Source organism: Stegostoma tigrinum, chromosome 7, assembly GCF_030684315.1.
Source record: "Stegostoma tigrinum isolate sSteTig4 chromosome 7, sSteTig4.hap1, whole genome shotgun sequence".
Lineage (NCBI taxonomy): Eukaryota > Metazoa > Chordata > Chondrichthyes > Orectolobiformes > Stegostomatidae > Stegostoma > Stegostoma tigrinum.
In genome coordinates, this window is record NC_081360.1 from 70,765,005 (window position 1) to 70,787,932 (window position 22,928).

A 22,928-nucleotide genomic window follows, 5' to 3' on the forward strand; every position below is an offset into this window, starting at 1 on the left:
GTAAGAGCAAAGTTAGTTTGCTGAAAACTGAACTTTTAAAAATTGAAGGTGTGGGTTTTGATGATCAGCTCAGAATTTGTCACCGATCCATGATAATGGCAACATGGTGGCTCAGTGCTTAGCAGTGCTGCCTCACAGCGCCAGGGGCCTGGCTTGATTCCACACTTGGGTGACTGCCTGTGGGGAGTTTGCACATTTTCCCTATGTCTGATCAGGTTTCCTCCCACAGTCCCAAGATATGCAGGCTAGGTGGATTGGCCATGCTAAATTACCTATAGTGTTCAGGGATGTGTAGATTACGTGGGTTATAGGGGGATGGGTCTGGGTGGGATGCTGAGGGTTGGTGTGGACGCATTGGGCCAAAGGGCCTGTTCCCACACTGTAGGGATCCTAGATGCAATCACTTTTTCATGGAGTTTGTGGTGAGTTGCCTTCTTGAACAATGTAGGTACGCCTTAAGGGTATTAGAAGGAAGTTCCAAGATTTTGACCCAGCAACAGTTAAGGAATTGCAATATATTTCCATATCAGAATGGAAGAGTACTTTGAGATCTTGCAGATGTTAGATCATAGATCATAGAATCCCTACAACGTGGAAACAGGCCCTTCGGCCCAATAAGTCTACACCGACCCTCAGCATCCCACCAAGACCCATCCCTCTATAACCCACCTAATCTACACATCCCTGAACACTACACGCAAGCTTAGCATAGCCAACTCTTGGTTGGCTCTTTGCAGTACTTTGAGCCACCTTTTTGAAAACTGAGATAGAGGCATATGAAAATTCAGGCTAATTATTTCAGGAAATAGCCAACAGGTTTGTTTCATGAGGACTTGACAGAATATCTTTGACGACTGATGTTATTTGCAGTCTCTGCTGGGCAAAGACAAAATAAAAGGGAATAAGATAATAAAATGTGAGGCTGGATGAACACAGCAGGCCAAGCAGCATCTCAGGAGCACAAAAGCTGACGTTTCGGGCCTAGACCCTTCATTAGAGAGGGGGATGGGGGGAGGGAACTGGAATAAATAGGGGGAGAGGGGGAGGCGGACCGAAGATGGAGAGTAAAGAAGATAGGTGGAGAGAGTGTAGGTGGGGAGGTAGGGAGGGGATAGGTCAGTCCAGGGAAGACGGACAGGTCAAGGAGGTGGGATGAGGTTAGTAGGTAGCTGGGGGTGCGAGGAAGGGATGGGTGAGAGGAAGAACCGGTTAGGGAGGCAGAGACAGGTTGGACTGGTTTTGGGATGCAGTGGGTGGAGGGGACGAACTGGGCTGGTTGTTTGGTGCAGTGGGGGGAGGGGATGAACTGGGCTGGTTTAGGGATGCAGTAGGGGAAGGGGAGATTTTGAAACTGGTGAAGTCCACATTGATACCATATGGCTGCAGGGTTCCCAGGCGGAATATGAGTTGCTGTTCCTGCAACCTTCGGGTGGCATCATTGTGGCAGTGCAGGAGGCCCATGATGGACATGTCATCAAGAGAATGGGAGGGGGAGTGGAAATGGTTTGCGACTGGGAGGTGCAGTTGTTTGTTGCGAACTGAGCGGAGGTGTTCTGCAAAGCAGTCCCCAAGCCTCCGCTTGGTTTCCCCAATGTAGAGGAAGCCGCACCGGGTACAGTGGATGCAGTATACCACATTGGCAGATGTGCAGGTGAACCTCTGCTCAATGTGGAATGTCATCTTGGGGCCTGGGATGGGGGTGAGGGAGGAGGTGTGGGGACAAGTGTAGCATTTCCTGCGGTTGCAGGGGAAGGTGCCGGGTGTGGTGGGGTTGGAGGGCAGTGTGGAGCGAACAAGGGAGTCACGGAGAGAGTGGTCTCTCCGGAAAGCAGACAGGGGAGGGGATGGAAAAAAATGTCTTGGGTGGTGGGGTCGGATTGTAAATGGCGGAAGTGTCGGAGGATAATGCGTTGTATCCGGAGGTTGGTAGGGTGGTGAGTGAGAACGAGGGGGATCCTCTTGGGGCGGTTGTGGCGGGGGCGGGGTGTGAGGGATGTGTCGCTGGAAATGCGGGAGACGCGGTCAAGGGCGTTCTCGATCACCGTGGGGGGAAGTTGCGGTCCTTAAAGAACTTGGACATCTGGGATGTGCGGGAGTGGAATGTCTTATCGTGGGAGCAGATGCGGCGGAGGCAGAGGAATTGGGAATAGGGGATGGAATTTTTGCAGGAGGGTGGGTGGGAGGAGGTGTATTCTAGGTAGCTGTGGGAGTCGGTGGGCTTGAAATGGACATCAGTTACAAGCTGGTTGCCTGAGATGGTGACTGAGAGGTCCAGGAAGGTGAGGGATGTGCTGGAGATGGCCCAGGTGAACTGAAGGTTGGGGTGGAAGGTGTTGGTGAAGTGGATGAACTGTTCGAGCTCCTCTGGGGAGCAAGAGGCGGCGCCGATACAGTCAATGTACCGGAGGAAGAGGTGGGGTTTGGGGCCTGTGTAGGTGCGGAAGAGGGACTGTTCCACGTAACCTACAAAGAGGCAGGCATAGCTGGGGCCCATGCGGGTGCCCATGGCCACCCCCTTAGTCTGTAGGAAGTGGGATAAATAAAAGGGAAGGTTGGTACGTGGGAATGAAACCAAACAGAAAACAGGGCCTTTTCTGATGGTTCCAAAAACAAAACTGTAGAAACAAAATTATTTTGGGAACGAGGATAATGTCAATAGTACATTCACTTCCTAAGATAGCAATGGGCTTTCTTGAAGTACCGCAGTCCTTGGGATTACAGTATTCCCAAAGAAATTCAAGATTTTGACGTAGAGATGAAAAGTGACTATGGACTCAAAGATATAGCTCAACTTGGAAGTAAACTGAAATGTGAAAAAATCCAGAGGGGAAAAAAAATGATAAAATGAGGTTTGTGTGAACTACATAAAAATTTGTTAAAGTTTTGCTTTAAAATTGTTTGTTTTATGTTGGGAGAAGCTAAGTTATTCAATTAAAACAATGGGCTTTTTAATAAATATCTTTTAAAAGAAGTTGTTCAAACATTGTTATTTGTATTTAATTTCTCAGCTTTTTTTGCTAATTTTTCTCATCTTGGCTAGTTCAAATTGGAGAATCTGCACCTGGAGATATTTTTCTATTAATTCAAACCATCATAAAGACCATCACGACAGTATATAATTTAGTAAGGCAGCTGTAAAAGTAAATTTTCTGCTTGTTAGTTGACTTAATTCCAGGTATTTAATTTTGCTGATGGTCTTACTTTTTAAACAAAGCATCTTCTACATTTGTAGCCCAATTTTGTCTGGCTTGGTGCGGGTCTGCTGACGTTCAGTCAAGGAAAACAGAGGAGGCAAGTGATAAGACTAATAAGCTGGAACAAGATAATATTATAAAATTCATCTGGACACGTGTGCAAATGCAACTTGTGGAACTCAAATGAAGTTTCACTTTCACGAGTGGTTGATTCAATTTAAAAATAAGTGCAGTTCTCTTTTTAAGCTTAGTTGAAAAAGTGCAAGTGTAAATAAGTTTCTATTTCTAAAATAATCAGTCACCGCCAAAAAGCTTAAAAAGAATTTTGTGCCTTTATTGGAATGGTGCAAGGCATTAAATACACCACTTTGATCAATAGATTATTTGATTTAAATCAAAATGTACTAAAACTACAATACTGGTCCAGTCTTTTTGCAGGAAGAAACAGAAGAAATGCATTCAGCATTTAGAAAGCACTAGCAGGCATCTGTTAGTTCAAATAAGAAATAGTTCCTTAGTTCCCAAAGCACTTGTGGAGTTAGCCATATTTGATATTAGAAAACAGTTTGTTATTCTTTTGGGGATAGACTGAAGTCACAAATAAACAGTCATATGACTTTTACAAACTGTTTCACAGCGTCTTAGATGCTGATACAATTTTGTTTTGATTTTTGTGGAATTTTATTTTTAGAAAGAGCATAGATACACTAGTCACTGCTGTACACAAATAAGAAATCCAAATGTTTAAAAAATGAAAATTCACAATTTAACCCTTCTCACAGTTAGTGCCGCAAAGTCGTCTTCTGCTAAGAAAGCTCCAATCTGTTGAAGCAGGGCTTGATGAAATGTTCGTAATTTATTTATATACAGACATAGCAGCAAGATGTTCTAACAGTAAAACATACCATTCAAAAAGTAAAAAGCCGCCTCCAACATTAACTAAAGGGTAAGTGTATCTCTGGTTCAAATTCTCAGCAATCATTCCATTTTGTGTTGATTTTTTTCTCTAAACTGATGTGTACAGCTTCTATTTGACGGTACATTCACACTCTTTCACTAAATGTTAGTTTTCTTGCCATTTATTATTTTACTTAATAGACAATCTAATTCTCTCATTTTCCCCACCTGATGTATAAAAAAATCAGTATGAAATATAACAAGGTCTTGCATTGAACACATTTAAGTGTACAATTCAAGTATGGTAGAGCTGACATTCAGTTCTCTCAAATTCCATTAGTCTTGGATTTCCCACCAACAAATGCATTATCTTAGGGCAAAATCTGATCTAAAACCATTATAGAACATTCTTACAAATTAATCCAAAGTGTTTAATAAAAGAAAAAAGTTTATATTTTGGCTTTTCAACATAGCCCCTTTTAAGACACTCAATTGTTAAATTAGCCAGCCACACACTGTTTGGTCATCCATTTTTAAAAGACAAGCCTTTTTTTTAATAATGCAACACCAGTCATTCAGACATAACAGCCCCCAAAAGCAAGGCTCCCTTCAGCCCTTACAATATCAAGATCAGCTTTAAGACATGACTCCAAAGACAGGGTTATGGCGACAAATGCTGGGGCCAATCTCCTCATAATCCTTTTTGGTGTGGCATACTTGGTAGAACTCCGGCTGCAAGAGACAAAAATATTCTTCAGTTAAAGGTTCAAAAGAAAATGCTTGTTTTACTCCTTTGCATTTGCAAATTGTTCTAGTAACACATATTTTAAGATGGTGTCAGTAACAAAACTTGTAACACTACTTAATGTCATATGCTACCCAATAAACTTATGTTTCACTGCATGAATGCTTTTTCTTATTTTACTTCTTGGCATTCATAATATACAATTACATTTTGAACCTTACTTAAACCTGAACTGCAGATTAATTAATAGTTCCTTAGTGGTACACAACTTGAATAACATGAAAAGAAAAACCCGTTGCAAAAGTTCTCCATCTTGCTCACAGATGGACTTTAAGAATGTTGTGTTTGGTTAAAATTTAATAATGTGCGCTACTGGAAGAAAAAGGGTGCTAATTGGCCATTCAAAATTGATTTGCCAAACAAAATATTACCAATGACAAAAGCAATGGGGAACTACAGGTTCCCCAAACCCCCATGTAATTTCAGTGCTGGTACAATGCCGGGTTATGTAGGCTGTACAGCCTACATGAACTGAGTGAATAATACTGCCTCAAATTACTTAGTGAAACTGCATTCAACCAGCCTACATTTGCAAAACTAAAACAAAACATGCACTATTCGATACAATTCGATGACTGGCAGCACTTGAACAATCGTACATACTAAGAGCTACAAGAACCAATTCAAGATAATTAGTTGAGCTTGTGACATTGCTCATTTACACGTACTAGAAGAAATCTATACTCTACTGAAATTATCTGAACAAAGAGCATACATTCAAAACTTTGCCCAAAAACAGCACTTTCCATCCTGAAACTCACTGTAAATCTTTCTTACTTGTACTTACTAGCATAATTTATATTGTAAACACCCACTTTGCCATTAAACATTAAAAGCGGATTGCCTTAAGAAAAACAACTTATTCCTTTGGACCACATCTTTCTTTGGTTAAAATAACATACCACAATATACCATTGTTTACTTTTTAAAAGTAATTTAATTGGCAGAGGGTGTCTCTAGCAAGGCAAGGAGTTATTGGTCATTAAATTGGTGCAGTGCATCTATAAAACTGTTGGGAAGGGGCTTCCAGGATTTTGACCCAGCAACATAAATTAAAGTTAATATTATTCCAAGTCAGGATGCTACAAGGAGGGGAACTTGCAGGTGGTGTTCCCATATATTCCCTTCTTCAAGAAGGTACACATTGTAGGTTTGGAAAGTGCTGTCGAAGAAGCTCGAGTTGCTGTTGGGGATCTGGTATATAGTATACACCAATGGCACTGTGGCATTAGCAGTGCAGAAAGTGAAAATTTGCTTTGGTATGGAGGGGTTGGTCAAATAGATTGCTTTGTCCTGGAATATACAAAGCATCTTTGGCATTGAAGAAGCTGCAACTTTGTTGTTAGGTTCAAAGAATTCTATCACATTGCTGACTGGTGAATGGAGGCCAGGCTTTAGGTGTCAGGTAGTGAGTTCTTCACTGCAAGATTCCAAACCTCTTACCATCTCATCACAGTAGTTATATGGTTAGTCCAGTTTCTGGTGACTATAATCTTCAGGATGTTGACATTGTGGAATTCAATGACAGTAACAAAGAGATAATTCCATTCACTCTTGTTGGACGTGATCAATGTCCGACACTTTAATAGTGTGGATGCAACTTGCCACTCAGCTGTACAATCTGAATATTATCCAGGGATTGCAGCATACAGACATGACTGTTGTGGTATTCAAGGATTTACAAGCAGCAAACTTTGTTTCAAAACAAATTGACAAAAATAGCTTTGTCTGGTGGAAGCCAGGATTAACAAAGATGCTCTGCCATTCTGCTGAGAATTCTAGTACTTACCAGAAAGTTAAATTTAAGTCTTGAAATGTTACAGAAGATAAGCGCTTTCACATACTAAGTATACACAAATTTCAAAATGTTTACTCACAGTGGATGCTAACATTGACCCTCCAAACCAAACGGCATATCTCTGCATGTGGTGTGTAATCACTTGAACATCAATTGGTTTAGGCTACAAAAAAATGCAACAGAAGAATCTTTAAAACTTTAACAATAAAATGAGCTGTACCAAGAAACTGTCAGGACATTTTTTTAAAAAAAGCTTAACACAGATGTTGCACTAATCAATATTTGTTCCTCATTTGTCCCAAATGTTTGGACACATTACTGTAGCAGGATTCTATTTAAGTAATCAGGTTGCCAGATTTTCATCTTAGCCAATACACTGATTACTGCCGATCATACTTTATAACGGGAAGTTATGAACAAACTTGGACATGGCAGAAAAGTGATGTAGAATGTTACCAATATTTGATTAAAGGCCCTCATTTTACTTCCTTGGTCTCCTGCTGTAAGCTGTTGTGTTAGAGAAGAGTGGTGTTAAGACAGTTAAACATGGTCACTGAAGATCGAGAATTTTATGTGACCTGTTTTCTAGTCAGTTCCACATCACACTGCTCTAACAAACTCATTCAAAAGCACTGACTGAACTTCTTATCGAGGCGACATTACCAATCTGTCTTCTTCAATTTACACGTCGATTAAAAATCATTCAAATATTGCCAATCACTTATCACAAGCACCAGCATTATTTCTTGTATACCTCTTCCTATATGGTTGTTACTGTTTGACATCTGTAGATGCCACCTACAATTGACATCCCCATCCCATAATTATTTCTTATTTCTCATCTCCACCTGAACTGTTTCATTAACTTGATCTCTTGCACAAAGGACATTCTATTGTATCAATATCATCTTTGATCAGGAGTGCTCTCTTTATCTAGTTTCCTATTTGCCTTAAGTGGCATATATTTAAGTACCAATCTGCATTATTCTGCCACCACATCTCCCTACTATCAGGTTGTTTTATTATTAACTTCAAAAATGCACTATCAATTCATGTACCTCATTATGAATACTACATACATTCAGATACTGAACTATAGGTTTTTTGTTATCTTGGTAACGTTTAGTCTTGACTACAGGTATATTCTTCATGTTTTCTTTTTTATGTCTGACTTCTGGCTTTCTCTGACCTTCATTTACACAGTAATACTTTGTTTTACGATTTGTTTCATTATTCCACACCTGATCTTGCCACCCTTGTTAGGCTCCATGGCAGCACAGTGGTTAGCACGACTGCCTCAGAGTGGCAAGGGCCCAGGTTCAATTCCAGCCTTTGGTGACCGTGTGTGGAGTTTGCATGCTCCTCCAATTTGTGCTTGGGTTTTGTCTGGGGTGTTCGCGTTTCCTCCCACAGTCCAGAGAAGTGCCAGCCAGGTGGATTGTCTATGGCAAAGGAAGGTTCGGGAATCGGGTGGGGGAATTCAGATGGTGGGTTTAAGTCTGTTTGGAGGGTTAGTGCAGACTTGATGGACCAAATTGCCTCTGTCTGCAGTGTATGGCTTCTATGATTTTACAGATGGCAAGAAAACGTCACCTGGAGATAATTCAAAATAAACTTGAGTAATTTTGATACAAATTAGTAGAACTGCAGCTACTAGTCAAAGACAAAGTGAAGCATGATAAGCAATTATTGACAAGTTTTGTCTTGAAGTCAATAGAATAAAATCCCTACAGCGTGGGAAGCTTCCAAGTAAATGATTTTAATTGGAGTGAAATATTAACCACATAACAAATGCATAACAAAATTTAGATTCTATTTTGGATCTCCATTTTGATTTCATTTACTAAAAATTTACAAACCTTGAGTTTTCCACCACTCAATTCTTCACTGAGTTTAAGTCTGGCATCTACTGTCCTCTTCAAATCTCTTTGTAAACGACGTCCAAAATCTCTGAACATGGTGGAACCCCCAGAAAGAACAACATTCTGGAAATGAAACAAAATTAATTTTCAACCTTAAAGGCACCAAATTTGCATAAGTTCTGTCTTTATCCAAAGGATGCACAAAATTCATAAGGTGTTGAGAGATTGCATGAGATTGTACTTATGTACTTTGAAGAAAATCGATGCACCTGTGCATTCGCGCAGGCATAGTTAAGGACAGTTCAAGCATGGCTTCTTTGTACTAAGACAGATTATCAAAGATGAAAAACTCAGCTGAGGAATAGAAAGAATTGAGAATACTTATTTTTAAAAAATCCTAACAGTCTCTGGAGCGTTCAAGAACAATGAAATTGCAAAACCTTTGGGGAAAAAACAACTGCGACATTTAGTCAAACCAAAATACGACTGCCGATTGAGTACCAAGAAGAAAGTTTATTTAAAGGGCTAAACCCAACACAAAAGTAGTAAGACTGCTAGAGGAAAGGCAAAACTTTGGAAAACAGAATGTGAGGCTGGATGAACACAGCAGGCCAAGCAGCATCTCAGGAGCACAAAAGCTGACGTTTCGGGCCTAGACCCTTCATCAGATGAAGGGTCTAGGCCCGAAACGTCAGCTTTTGTGCTCCTGAGATGCTGCTTGGCCTGCTGTGTTCATCCAGCCTCACATTTTATTATCTTGGAATCTCCAGCATCTGCAGTTCCCATTATCTTTGGAAAACAGAAGTTGGATTACCAAAATAGAACAGACCACGCGCTTATAAAGACTAACATTTATTATAAAAATTGTGGCTTTGTGCAAAACCTCTCTGCAACATTCACAATCAGTAAAACCAGAGGACAATGCAGCAAAAATACCGTATGGAAGAAAACATGCATCTTCTAAACTCCAGTCAGCCTTCTTTCTCAGGCACTCACCCCAAACTTTCACACTAGAAACATTAATTCCCAGTATCACAATTTCTCTTTACGTCAGTGTTGCCAAATTTAGCTATGGCTTATTGCAATGCAAAGGTAGAAAGCAAAGAAATTATATGAATAAAGCCTTGTGTATATTAACTAAGAATTTCAGAAAATTAGTCAACTTGCAGGAGAACAACAACAAAACAAGAAATGTAAAAATGAAAGGACACAAAAGGGGCGGGAGTGACAAGTCTCAGATATCACTGACAATCATGTATCAGGGAAAAAATGTCTTTTTTCAGTGCTATTCAGTGCATCATGAATTACTAGATATTAATTTCCCTTCAATAATTCCACAAGTAAAATTAATGACAGAAAGCAGACGTGTTTTAATAGAAGCCAAAAAAAAGGAGCATGAATAAGGCATTCAAGTCTTCAAGCCCACCCATCATTCTATATTATCATGACTGGTCATCTAACTCCGTACACTGCTCTTGCTTTCTCACCATACCCTTTGATCCCTTTAGTTCCAAGAACTATACCCGTTTCCTCTTTCAAAACATTCAATGTTTTGGCATCAACTGCTTAATGCAGCAAAGAATTCCAGAGGCTTACTACTCTCTGGTTAAAGAAATCTCAATCCTATGTGGCCTACTCCTTGACTCTAGAATTTAATCCCTCGTTCTACATTTCCAGTAATTGGGAACATCCTTTTTTTGTGTTTAGCCTATATTGTCTTGCTAGAATTCTGAGGCATAAAAAAGGTTCGAATTTAAAATTTACAGTACCCTTAAGTACTTGTAAAAATCAATTATTTTTCAAATGTACAAAGCAATAATACCACATACTTAGACCACTAACCTTATACAGTGGGCGTCTAACATCAATGGGGCAGTTCTGAATGACTTCATCTACTACTTCAGAGATGGGTTGTGTAAAATCAGGGTTTGCAAACTGGATAAGGAAAAGCATTACATTAGTTTTACGTGATCAAATGGGATAATACAACCTCAGTGATTACAACATGCTGTGAAAACTCGAGTACAACAAATAAAAATTTACCTCTGGATGGAAGAAAATTTCAGGGCCCAAAAATCGTTCATATCCTACATCAATAGTGAATTCTTTCTTGGAGATGGCATTGATTCCAGTATACTGTTTAATCCATTTTGTGCCATCTGTGTCATATTTGTTGAATTCTTTTACCAAGTCTGGGCAGACATAACTAAAACGTTCCTTTAATCCAACGAAAGAGCAGACAGAAAACTTAATCAATCGTTACAAAGTCACTACAAGCTATCATAATTATCTTCAAAGAAAAAGTAAACACTGAAATAATTAAAACAATTTTTGCTGAAAACATGAATCCCTCCCACAAATATTCCAGTACTAAATTTGATGAAATGCCAATAGGGGTTCGTTTACATAGCAAGCTTAACAGTCCTGTCCAAAGATATTTAATGTTAAAGTAATTCTGAGATTGTTCATTCATTGAAGAAACACAGACCTTGGGGTTCAATGTATCTCAAGTCATACAGGTCTCGTTGTCCAGTCTGAGTTGATTGATTATAATCAGCATGAACGTGGGATTGTGGAGCTCTACAGCAAGGGACAGGAAAATGTTTGCGAGACTACTCTTCCGGAAAATTGCACGTGTAGTGTTGGATGAAGAAAGCTGTAACTTTGGTATTGACCTTTCATGGCCCAACAACTTGCAAAAACAACTCACCACAGATTCGGACAAAGAATAATGAACCTGACTGAAATACAAGATGACTGCAAGATTTCTTAGATGTCCAAATTAAGTAACTAACCTCAAGAGAAAGGGTGGGGAGAAAACCCAAGAACAAGGGAAAGCAAACAGGGATTTAATCATCACATTGTTGAAAATGTTCACTTCCTTATAAGAAGACACATCTGAATAAAATCTTGCAACTTTTATCAAAAAGTGATTTTCCTCAGTGTATCGACCAATTCCTCCAAAATTCCCATTTTAATGGCTTATGATAAACCTATTTAGTGAAGGTGAATTTTTTTCCATTAAAGAACAAAGACAGACGAATTCAGTTTGTTTGATCCAGTTTGCTTTGACATACCATTCAAAAAGCAACTTAATATTGAAATGAAATTAAGATAACACGGTATGAAGCTGGATGAACACAGCAGGCCAAGCAGCATCCGAGGAGCAGGAAAGCTTGACATTTTGGGTCAGGACCCATCTTCAGACAGGCCTGCTGTGTTCATCCAGCTTCACACTGTGTTTACTCAGATTCCCCAAGCATCGGCAGTTCCTACTATCTTTGAAAAGAAGTTATCCTGGTTAGCAATAGAATAGAGCAGAATCTCTACGGTGTGGAAACCGGCCCTTCCGCCCAATAAGTCCACACCAAACCTTGGAGCATCCCACCCAAGACCCATCCCCCATAGCCCACCTAATCTACACCTCCCTGAACACTACGGGCAATTTAACTGGGCCAATCCACCTAACCTGCACATCTTTGGAGTGTGGGAGGAAACCGGAGCACCCAGAGGAAACCCACACAGACACGGGGATAATGTACAAACCCCACACAGACAGTCGCCCAAGGCTGGAATTGAACCTGGGTCTCTGGTGCTATGAGGCAGCAGTGCTAACCACTGTGCCACCCCAGAGGAGAACAGAGGAAAGAGATGACTAAAGCTCAACTGAACACTGTACACTGAAACCTGTAACAATAGAGCATAAACTGTATAAAACTGGCTGCTGCCCAATTGTTTATTTTTGTTTGTACTTCTCTGGTTTGACAAAATAAGCATTCTTTAATCATGCACTAAAATCACCAACATCCCAGTACCACAAAATCAAACACTTCACTGTTCTTACAGCTTACATTTGAAAAGGTGCACTTCATTCGATAAAATAAAATTTAAATGGGCTAAACTGTGATTGCAATTACAATCGAGGGTAAACTTCTTGTAACAGGTGTCAAGTGCCAGATATTTTAAAATATGAAGCCACAGTGTATTGCTACTGCTTGCTGAAATAATGACATGTTCAGTTATTTTTTCATTGGTTAGCAGCATTACGTGCAAAGCCAGCATTTGTTGCCCAGTCCTAATTTCTCTTGAACTGAGAAAGCAGCTTGGCCATTTGAGGGCAGTTAACAGTCAAACTCTGCAATCCAGTCACGATTGTTGAAGATCAACAGATTTCCTTCCCCATGAGACATTAACGACCCAATGAGGTTTTATGACAATGTCAGTTGATTTGGTCACCACGAAGGCTAGCTTTCAATTCCAGATTTATTAATTAAATTCAAATAAGTCTTCCATTAATTGTTGACATAGTGCAAGTTTGTTTTCTTCATTCACAGGATGTCAGCTTCGCTTCATAGTCCATCCCTGGTGCCCTCAAAGTAGAGAGCTGCTTTCTTGAACTGAAGTTTTTGTAGTGTAGGGACATCCAGAATGCTATGGAGAGATTTCTAGGGATTTGAGCCAAAAACAATGAAGGAAAGAGTACTACTGAACTCTCACATTACCTATGCTTCTCTTTCCACAGACACTACAGGCCTGCTGAGTTTTGCCAACACTTGATTTGTTACAGTGTAGTCACTGAACTTTACTGCAGCAAATGAAGTGTACTAATGCATTTTATCTGGTACTTCATTTTCCTGTTCATTTGTGGGATGTGGGCGTCACAGGCTGGCCAGCATTTCTTATCCATCCCTAGCTGCCCTTGTGAAGGTGGTAGTGAGCAGCCTTCTTGAACCGCTGCAGTCCACCTGCAAATATAGGAGTATCATTTGATTTGTAAGGGACAGGTCATGTTTGATAAACTTGATTTAAACTTTTGGAATATGTGGGGCAAGGGAATTTTGATTAGATTAGATTCCCTAGTGTGCAAACAGGCCCTTCAGCCCAACAAGTCCACACTGCCTCTTGAAGCATCCCATCCAGACTCATCCCCCTATAGCCCACACACCCCAGAACACTACCGGCAATTTAGCAGGGCCGATCCACCTAGCCTGCACATCTTTGGACTGTGGGAGGAAACCGGAGGAAACCCACACAGACACGGGGAGAATGTGCAAACTCCACACAGACAGTTGCCCGAGGCTGGAATCGAACCCGGGTCCCTGGTGCTGTGAGGCTGCAGTGCTAACCACTGAGCCACCGTGCCACCTCGGCCTGTTATTTCTAGGGACCTCGAAGAAATCTGATGGAAGCCCCTGGAGATGCCAAGCTGAAGCTGACAGAACCGATGGTAAGTTATTAACAAGCTAAGAAAATTGGCTGAGTGACAGGGGACAATAAGTAGTGACTCGAACATGTCAAGTATGACTGGTGACATCCTGAGCAATTGAGTTTGAAGTCACAACTGTTTATCATACTTGTTAATAATTTAAATGACTGGATAGGAAGCCCTCCAAATTTGCCAATGACTTCGAAGTGTAAAATTAGGAAGGTATTGGCAGATTAAGTGAATGTGCAACATTATCACAAATAGATTTCAACAAAAGCAAACTTGGATGTTATCCATTTTGGGCCTAAAAAGAATAAGCCAGCACGCATTCTAAAACAGCAATAAGGTAGAAATCTCACTTGGGAGTTCCAAGTACATAGAATACTTTTGTGAAGCAAATCAGCCACCCTTACCCAGTCTAGCATACAAATGACTCCAGACCCACAGCAAAGTATTTGGTTTTTAACTGCCCTAGGAAATGGTTTTGTAAGCCACTCTGCCATCGGCAATTGGATGGGCAAGTGTTGGCCTTGCCAGCTACATTCACATTCAAAGGAGGAATAAGGGAGAGGGTGGGAAATGTGGAAAAACAAAAATTAAGAAAAACATCAAGAAATGGAACTGTAGTCTCCACACATTTTTGGAGGGGGGGGGGCGCGCGCTGGAGATCTCCAGTATAAAACATTGCTTTCAGAATTAAATTGCAAAACCACAGGGAGTAATAATTCAGACTATGATTGAATCGCTGGAACTTACGATGTTTAAAGGCGATTTTGTCAAGGTTTTTAAGAGGATTCACATAGGATAAATAGAAAGCTGTATTCACTGGCAGTAGAGATTTGGAATCCTGTTCCACAAATGGCAAGAGATGCTTCCATTTAAGGGACCTCTTCTGTTTGTCAATTTCCATTACTCAAGTCTTTCCATATTCCTACTTTTGATTTTGGTTTCAAAGTCTTGAGCCAGACCAGAATCGGTAAGGTAACCATAATCAAGGTGATAGTCAGCATTTCTGATGCAAAGTTGCAAACCTGAAACATCAGCTTTTTCTTGCTCCACAGGCAGTACCAGAGTATTTTCAGTGCTTTGTTTCTACTTTGTCATGGTCAGTGTTGAATTAAGTGATAAACTATTAAAGGCTGCTTTTTGATCCTCTTTTAATTAGAGTTCCTAAAATACAATTTGGACCAGGTCCCAGAATTTCACAATGCTAAATCAATTCTGTCAGGCTGGCAATACATTAACAATTAAAACCAGCACTGGCTAATCATGCACCACGTCCCAAAACAAATAACAACCCCTGAAGAATGGTGCTATTTTCCAAACAAAATTCCTAGGCTGTTTTTTTCTGCATCTAACTGAACAGACACATTGGACCCAAGTCTCTTTTAAAAGAAAGTACCATCTGATCATAACACACTCAGCACTGGACAGAGATGCCGACTAATTTGGAATAATTGTTCAGTCACTACATGACTAAGAGGTGAGAGCTGTGAATTCAGCAAAACATCATTCTAAATTACAAATACCTGATCTGCAGCCAATTTGACGTCTTACAGCCAGCAAATTCAAATCTATTTTTTAGGTTTTTGGACTCAGGCAATTTGCACTTGAGACCGAATTAGTCCAGTGCTTTTCTGGTCAGTCTCCAACCCAAAATGAACTTTAGATTACTCTGGCCCGCTCACACTTTCGTTTTAAAGAACAGCATAAATCCTACCTCGCGGGTCTTGCTTTTGATCATTTCTGCTAATTCTTCGTGATACGGTGCAAAACTTTGATAAATAATGCTCAGGAAGCACCCCATAATCTTCTCTATGTAAAAGGAACTTGTATAAATACACGTTACTGTACCTTCACAGCCTTTGCTGTTTCCAAGGACTGCTCCGGAGGTATTCCCACCTCTCGATCTCTCAAAAGTTGCTGGATGAAGTATGTAATATCACGACCAGCAATTGGAATGTGTTTAATACAACTACCAATCACGTACCCTTCAGCCTTTTAGTTCAAAAAGGGAAAAACAAGAGAGAAAGCCATGTTAAATATTGTTAGTCCAGACACTGACACACTTGTTCCTAACGCACAATAGCTGGAAGACCTATCAGATTTTCATTAGACATTGATTTATCATAATTTTGGCACAAGTATTGGCCCACAAATTACAGAATAACCAATTCAGTTTCAAGACAGTACAAGTGTTACCAAATGTCTTTGGGGGAAAACAATACTTGCAGAATCTACATGTTATCAAGAAGACTCGTCTTACTCGATCTTGTGTGGTGCTGTCACATTCATAACCCGTATTATGTTTATAGATATGTTGACAGCACCGTTTACTCGGTGTGAAACTGACTTAATGTTGAATTTGAAACAAATACAAATCCCTCTAACCATCCCTCAATATATCTCATCAATAATTTAAAAACTAACAAGTATTAGGAGAGAAATCAATGAACTTGCAATCAACAGAATTTGAAATTTAAAAATCTCAACCAAATCAGGATGTAGGGAGACAGTGAGCTCTCTCTAAAAGGGAAGCCACAACTGCAAACAGCAATCAGTATGTTAAAAAATACTGGGAATTACAGCTAAAGGTTGACAAGTCCCCTGGATTTAACAATCTTTGTCCTATAGAGTCTTAAAATAAATGGCTGCAGAGATATTAGATCATAGTTATTGATGGACCTTTGCAGATGAGGATGAGTTTCTTCTACACTCAGGCTGAGTTCATAAGTGGCTATACGGTCCTGTGTGGGGCTTCTGCAGACTCTGCCAAACTTGGGGCAGAAGATATTAGACATAACGAACTGTGAACTCCAAAATGCCCTAAATTTCAGAAAATTTTAAACTATGTTAGGAAACAGCAAATGTCACAGCTCTCTTCGAGAAATTAGGGAGACAGAAAGCAGTGATGGGCAACCAGTTAACATTTGGTACAGGGAAAACATTAGCACTCATTAAAGAAATTTTACAGGAGAACGTTGAAAAAAAACAGACAAAGACAACATTATTAGGAAGTAATAAGTAATATGAATGACAAAACCTATGGATGTAATATCTTTAGAATTTAATGAGGTGCTATTTAGCCAGAGTCTGTTTACAAGCCTAAACTTATTCCATTAAGTCTAATACATCCAGAATCATTGACTGAGGTTGGCTCCAGCAATTCCTATGTCACAATTTCGAAATTCTGCCACAGGAATCAGAATTTAAGAGGAATAGGCCTCATGATCCCTCAAGCTACCGCTACCATTTGGTAAGATCAGGGTTGACCACTGACCTCAACTTCACTTTCCTGTCTCACCTTATACCTCTTGATACAAGAATAAAAATCTTACCTTCGCAATCAGAAATACATTCAATGATACAGCATCCACACCCCTCAAGGACAGAGCACTTCAAAATTTACAACTGTGTGAAGAAATTTCTCATTGTTGTCTGAAATGATCAGACATGATCCACAGGCTGTGCCCGAATACAAGATTCCCAAACCTGTGGGAAGGCACTCAATGCCTATCCAGTTAAGTCTTTTCAGAATTCTGCACTTTTAAATGAGACGATCCCTTATTCTTCTCAACTCGTGTATTCAGTGAAGTTACTCACAAGAGGATGATCTTTTCATCTCAGGAATTAAATGAACGTTCACTGCACCACTCAATGCAAATACATCCTCCCTTAATAAAACTGCACACAAAGCCCTGTAACCATTGCATCAGGACTTGATTACAGTTGGTTTTCAATCCCTTTCCAATAAAGATCACTTTCAATCCTAATTGCTGGCTATACCTGCTTATATTGTGTTCCTTCTATGAATTAGCCATGTCTAAGCAGGATTTTCTCCCCCCCAAATTTCTGTTCTAAGAATATTCACCTTTCTACTTGAACTATGAAAATGAATAACCTTGCTTCCCACCACATACTCCATCTTCTATCATGTTGTCTAAACAATTAACCTGCTTAGATCTTTGCAGGTTCTGGTCTTCTCAACGCTTACATTCTCATTACTTGTGTTGTCAGCCAACTTGCATACATTATTTCTAAATCATAATGTATGTTCGATTGTGAAATTGTTGAGACTCCAGCACACATCCACCTCACAAATCTATTAGTCACAGTCTGCAAACTTAAAAACAGTCTATTCATATCAAATCTCCGCTTCATCTCTGATAACCAATCCTCAACCTATGCGAATACATTTGCCTAAATTTCATGCACCCTCATCTTGTGTCTCAAATTTTATGCTGTCTTGAGTGTGTTCTGGGAATGCAAATATGCTACATCAACTGGCTCCCTTGACGACTATAATCTCATACACAAAACTAATAAAGTTGTTAAATGTACTTTCTTGTTTGGCAAATATGATTTTCTAACTACATTGTTAAAATTTTCTGAAAAGATTCCAACATTCTGTTAACTAATATCAAGCTGATTTGCCTGTAACTCTGTTATATTCTCCCTCCCTGCTTTTTGATTTGAGGAGTTATACTTGCTCATTTTGGAAAATTGGAAAAGTATAACAAATGCATCCTCTGGTTGCAGGTACTGCTTGTAGAATCTGAAGATGTAGGCAAACAAATCTGGAAATCCTCAGGATCTTAAGTCTTGAGAGTTTCTCCAAGACATTTTAGAACTTGCTACCAATTAACTCAGATTAACTTGCCAGATAGTCAAAGACCATGGTAACATAATTTATGGACATTACTGTGAAGATAGACAAAATATTGTTTCAATGCCCCGTCACCACTTCACTGCATTATAATTTTGCCTAATCCTGCTTATTGGACCATTATCTGCTTGAGATACTCTTCTTTTATATGCTCAAAGCTTCAATAAACTGTTCTTACACTCCTGGCAGCAAAGAGGCTGAACATCCTGTTTGACAGGCAAAAGGCACCTCCATTTCCTACCTACTAACCTCATCCCACCTCCTCGACCTGTCCGTCTTCCCTGGACTGACCTATCCCCTCCCTACCTCCTCACCTATATACTCTCCTCTCCACCTATCTTCTCTTCTCTCCATCTTCGGTCCGCCTCCCCCTCTCTCTCTATTTATTCCAGAACCCTCTCCCCATCCCCCTCTCTGAAGGAGAGTCTAGGCCCGAAACATCAGCTTTTGTGCTCCTGAGATGCTGCTTGGCCTGCTGTGTTCATCCAGCTTCACATTTTGTTATCTTGGATTCTCCAGCTCCCATTATCTCTCTCAATTAACAACCAAGCAGCCATTTAATTGCTGCATAGCAGTTGACATGTGTCAGCGGGCCCCAATTTTTTGGTGAAACGCAGCCCACAGGATTCAGCATCATTTCTATCCTACCATAGATCTTTTACCAGTAAGATTACTCATTAAGGGTGCTTCTTTGCACAAAACTAGATGTAAAATAGCTTTACACCTAGTTGATTCCACGACATATTGTTTCAGAAATTTGTGTAAGAAAAAAGTAAAAATAAACAACCTGCCTACTATCTTTGTTAATAATAAATTGGCAAGTCAAATTAAGAAAACAACCAAAATCATGCATTTGTCTTCTATACAAGAATCAGCCTTTTCTCATGTAATAGTGTCCTGCTTAAGTACAGTTAGCAACCAGGTCTATAAACTACTGTACCAATCTTGTCATGCTCTTGTTAATCCAAATCCTTACCAATCTTGATTCTTCCTTTTTTCCACTGTCGCCCTGTCATTCATTACCACCAGCATTACCTGTCATCTTCCATTGTCTTTTCAGAACGTGCTGTACCTAGGAATATTTCCTAACCTCATTCATCTTGTAATCATTTCACTGCAATAGCAATTAAACTTAAACTATTTAATACAATTTATGCCACTAGTTTGTCCATCTTATTGCGAATTCTTCATGCATTTAGGCAAAGAGCCTTAATATTGTTTAACCTATTATTCACAAGCGTCTTATTTATTCATGCATTCACCTTAAACTGTGCTTCTTGTCCTATTCTGGTTTTTATTCAATTCGCAATACTGCTGTTTTCTCATCAATTACTAAGTCTTTTGAATTGAACCCTCTGCCCCACACTTACTTGTTAAAACCTCTATCACAGTAAACATGCACTGCGTCAGGATATTGATTCCAGCCCAGCTTAAGTGGACTCACTCATCATGGAATAGTTCTTTTTCTAAAACTGGTGGCAGCACCCCACAAATCAACCACACCCTCCCCCCAACACATTTTAAATTATACGTTTCATTTTGTAACCCACTTGATCCATGTCATGTGGCACAGGCAACAATTCAAAGAATACTATCCATGACGTTACATGTTTTAATTTCAAACCTAATCCTCAAGCTCTCTCAGAACTTTCCTAATTCTTCCCATTTCATTGGATCCTTCGCGGACCAGAACAACTGGATTCCTCACACCCCCCACTCCAAATTTCCCCCAGATGTACTGGAGGTCTTTAACCATGGCATCGATTGCATCGGACAACATAACCTTTAGAACTCTTATCTTCTCTGCAACTAGATCTATCCCATTGACGAAACTGTCCCATATCACGATCGCATGCCTTCCAAGTCCACCCAATCACATGTGACAACCTGTATCTGATCAGTTTGCTCCTCCAACTCAGATCATGTCCTTAATGTTCATAGGCAAGCAGTGAGGTTTACTGATCTCTATGTCCTTCAAGTCAAAGCCACAGCCTCTTGGCCCTGTCCATCAATCCATTCTAAATTTTTAATTAGCCTATATCATGTGACTGCCACCTCAGACAAAGTATCCAGATAACCCTCCTTATCCAAGATGTACCACAATGTCTACACAGTTCAACAACATTGCAAGTTGCTCAAGTTGCAGAGACTCAAAGATTTGGTTGTCCAGCACTTGTGTTAATGCAGTGACAGCAAACCACCTACCCTGCATATCAGGCACATCTTTACCAGGTCACTTCAATTTCTAAGAAGTAATACAATTTACAGTATCCCAACAGCAGGGCGGGGGGAGAACCACTCACCACCTATTGGACAAAAGCAAAATAAAAAGCAGAACCACCTCATTGGCTGCACTGCATTTTCATTTGCAGCAACTTTCTAACTTGCTGCATGGTGTTATCTGCAAACTGGATGTTAATCTTGCTCACCCCTCAACACCTTGGCTTCCATTTTATAACAAATCTACAGTCAAATTCTGGTCTCCTGCTCACCCTTGGATTTAAATCAATCAGTTCATTTCGAACTTACACCTTCATCTGCCCAAGCCATAATTTTCACTTATTTTCCTCTTAGGTGCTCTTTGAAACTTATGTTTTTGAACATGCATTTTTTCTGCAGCTCCTAATGTGGCACTGTCAAAGAACAAAGAAAATTACAGCACAGGAACATGCCCTTTAGCCGTCTAAGCCTGCGCCGATCCAGATCCTCTACCTAAAGCTGTCGCCTATTTTCCAAGGATCTTCACCCCTCTGCTTCCTGCCCATTTATCTGTCTCGATACATCTTCAATGACGCTATCGTGACCACCTCTACCACCTCCGCTAGCACATTCCAGGCACTCAGCACCCTCTGTGTAAACAACTTTCCACTCATATCTCCCTTAAACTTTTCCCCTCTCACTTTGAAGTTGTGACCCCTAGTGATTGAGTCCCCCACTGTGGGGGAAAAAGCTTCTTGCTATCCACCCTGTCATGATTTTGTAGATCTCAAATCAGGTCCCCCCTCAACTTCCATCTTTCTGAAGTAAATAAATCTAATCTACTCAACCTTTCTTCATAGCTAGCGCCCTCCATACTAGGCAACATCCTGGCAAAACACCTCCGCACCCTCTCCAAAGCATCCACATCCTTTTGGTAATGCGGCAATCAGAACTGTATGCAGTATTCCAAGTGTGGTCGAACCAAAATTGCATACAACTGTAACATGACCTGCCAACTCTTGTACTCAATAGCCCATCCGATGAAAGAAAGCATGCCATATTCCTTCTTGACCACTCTATCAACCTGCGTTGCCACCTTCAGGGTACAATGAACCTGAACACCTAGATGTGTCTGTGCATCAATTTTTCCCAGGGCATTTCCATTTACCACATTATTGGCTCTTGAATTGAATCTTTCAAAATGCATCACCTCGCATTTGCCTGGATTTAACTCCATTCGCCATTTCTCTGCCCAACTCTCCAATCTATATTCTGCTGCATTCTCTGACAGTCCCCTTCACTATCTGCTACTCCAATCTTAATGTTGTCTGCAAACTTGCTAATCAGACCATCTATGCCTCCCTCCAGATCATTTATATACGTCACTAACAACAATGGTTCCAACATGGATCCCTGTGGAACGCCACTGGTCGCAGTTCTCCATTTTGAGAAACCCCCCATCACTACAGCTGTCTCCTGCTGCCTCGCCAGTTCTCTATTCATCTAGCTAGTACACCCAAGAACCCATGCAACTTCACTTTCTCCTTCAACCTACCATGGGGAACCTTATCAAACGGCTTACCGAAGTCCATGTATATGACATCGACAGCCCTTCCCTCATTTTTGAACTTTGGCACTTCCTCAAAGAATTCTATCAAATTGTTAAGACATGCCCTTCCTAGCACAAAACCATGCTGCTTATCACTAATAAGCCAATTTTCTTCCAAATGTAAATAGACCTTATCCTTCTGTATCTTCTCCAGCAGGTTCCCCACCACTGACATCAGGGTCACTCTTCTTTAATTACCTGTCAAAAATATGTGAAGTAATGCTCAAGTGATGTGCACCTAGAACAAACCACTAAATTAAAAGGCACTGCATAAAATGTATGTTTTGTTCATTTCAAGGTAGTTTCCTTCTAATAATCACAAAGACTGCTTAGAGAAAAGATAACTGCTGCCTAAGTACAGCTTTGTTTTAAGCCTCGATGGTAAAAATGTGCAATTTTATCCAGAGGAGAAATCAGATCTTTAAACCATTAACCACTCCAATAAGACATGTGCCTTAAATAGACTTAGCCGAGTGTCAAACAAGGTTAATTGTTGCTGCTCAGCAAGATCCGTCTTTAAATTGGCACCTGCATAAATACGTAACTCTCCCCTTGGAGAATCAGAAAATTCCAAGTCACCAAGAAACAAGCTGGAAATAATGGTTCAGTTGTGCTACTTTGCTACTTTAGAAATGCTGTATGTTATTCAATCAATTGCAGAGTCAAAAACGTAGCAAGGAAGTTCTGACAAT

At 40.2% G+C, this 22,928-nt stretch overlaps 1 protein-coding gene across 1 annotated transcript in view; it reads right to left on the reverse strand.

Annotated features, from left to right (window-relative positions):
* Nucleotides 1-3,507: 3,507 nt before the first annotated feature.
* actr3 (actin related protein 3) overlaps nt 3,508-22,928 on the reverse strand; it is a 58,650-nt gene continuing 39,229 nt past the window's right edge. Inside the window, exons 7-12 of the mRNA XM_048534315.2 lie at nt 15,617-15,760; nt 10,600-10,773; nt 10,399-10,491; nt 8,554-8,679; nt 6,774-6,857; nt 3,508-4,823 (exon numbers count right to left, since the gene is read on the reverse strand). Of these exons, the coding sequence (XP_048390272.1) occupies nt 4,728-4,823; nt 6,774-6,857; nt 8,554-8,679; nt 10,399-10,491; nt 10,600-10,773; nt 15,617-15,760 (717 nt within the window). The 3' untranslated portion in view covers nt 3,508-4,727. The remainder of the gene's footprint in view (nt 4,824-6,773; nt 6,858-8,553; nt 8,680-10,398; nt 10,492-10,599; nt 10,774-15,616; nt 15,761-22,928) is intronic.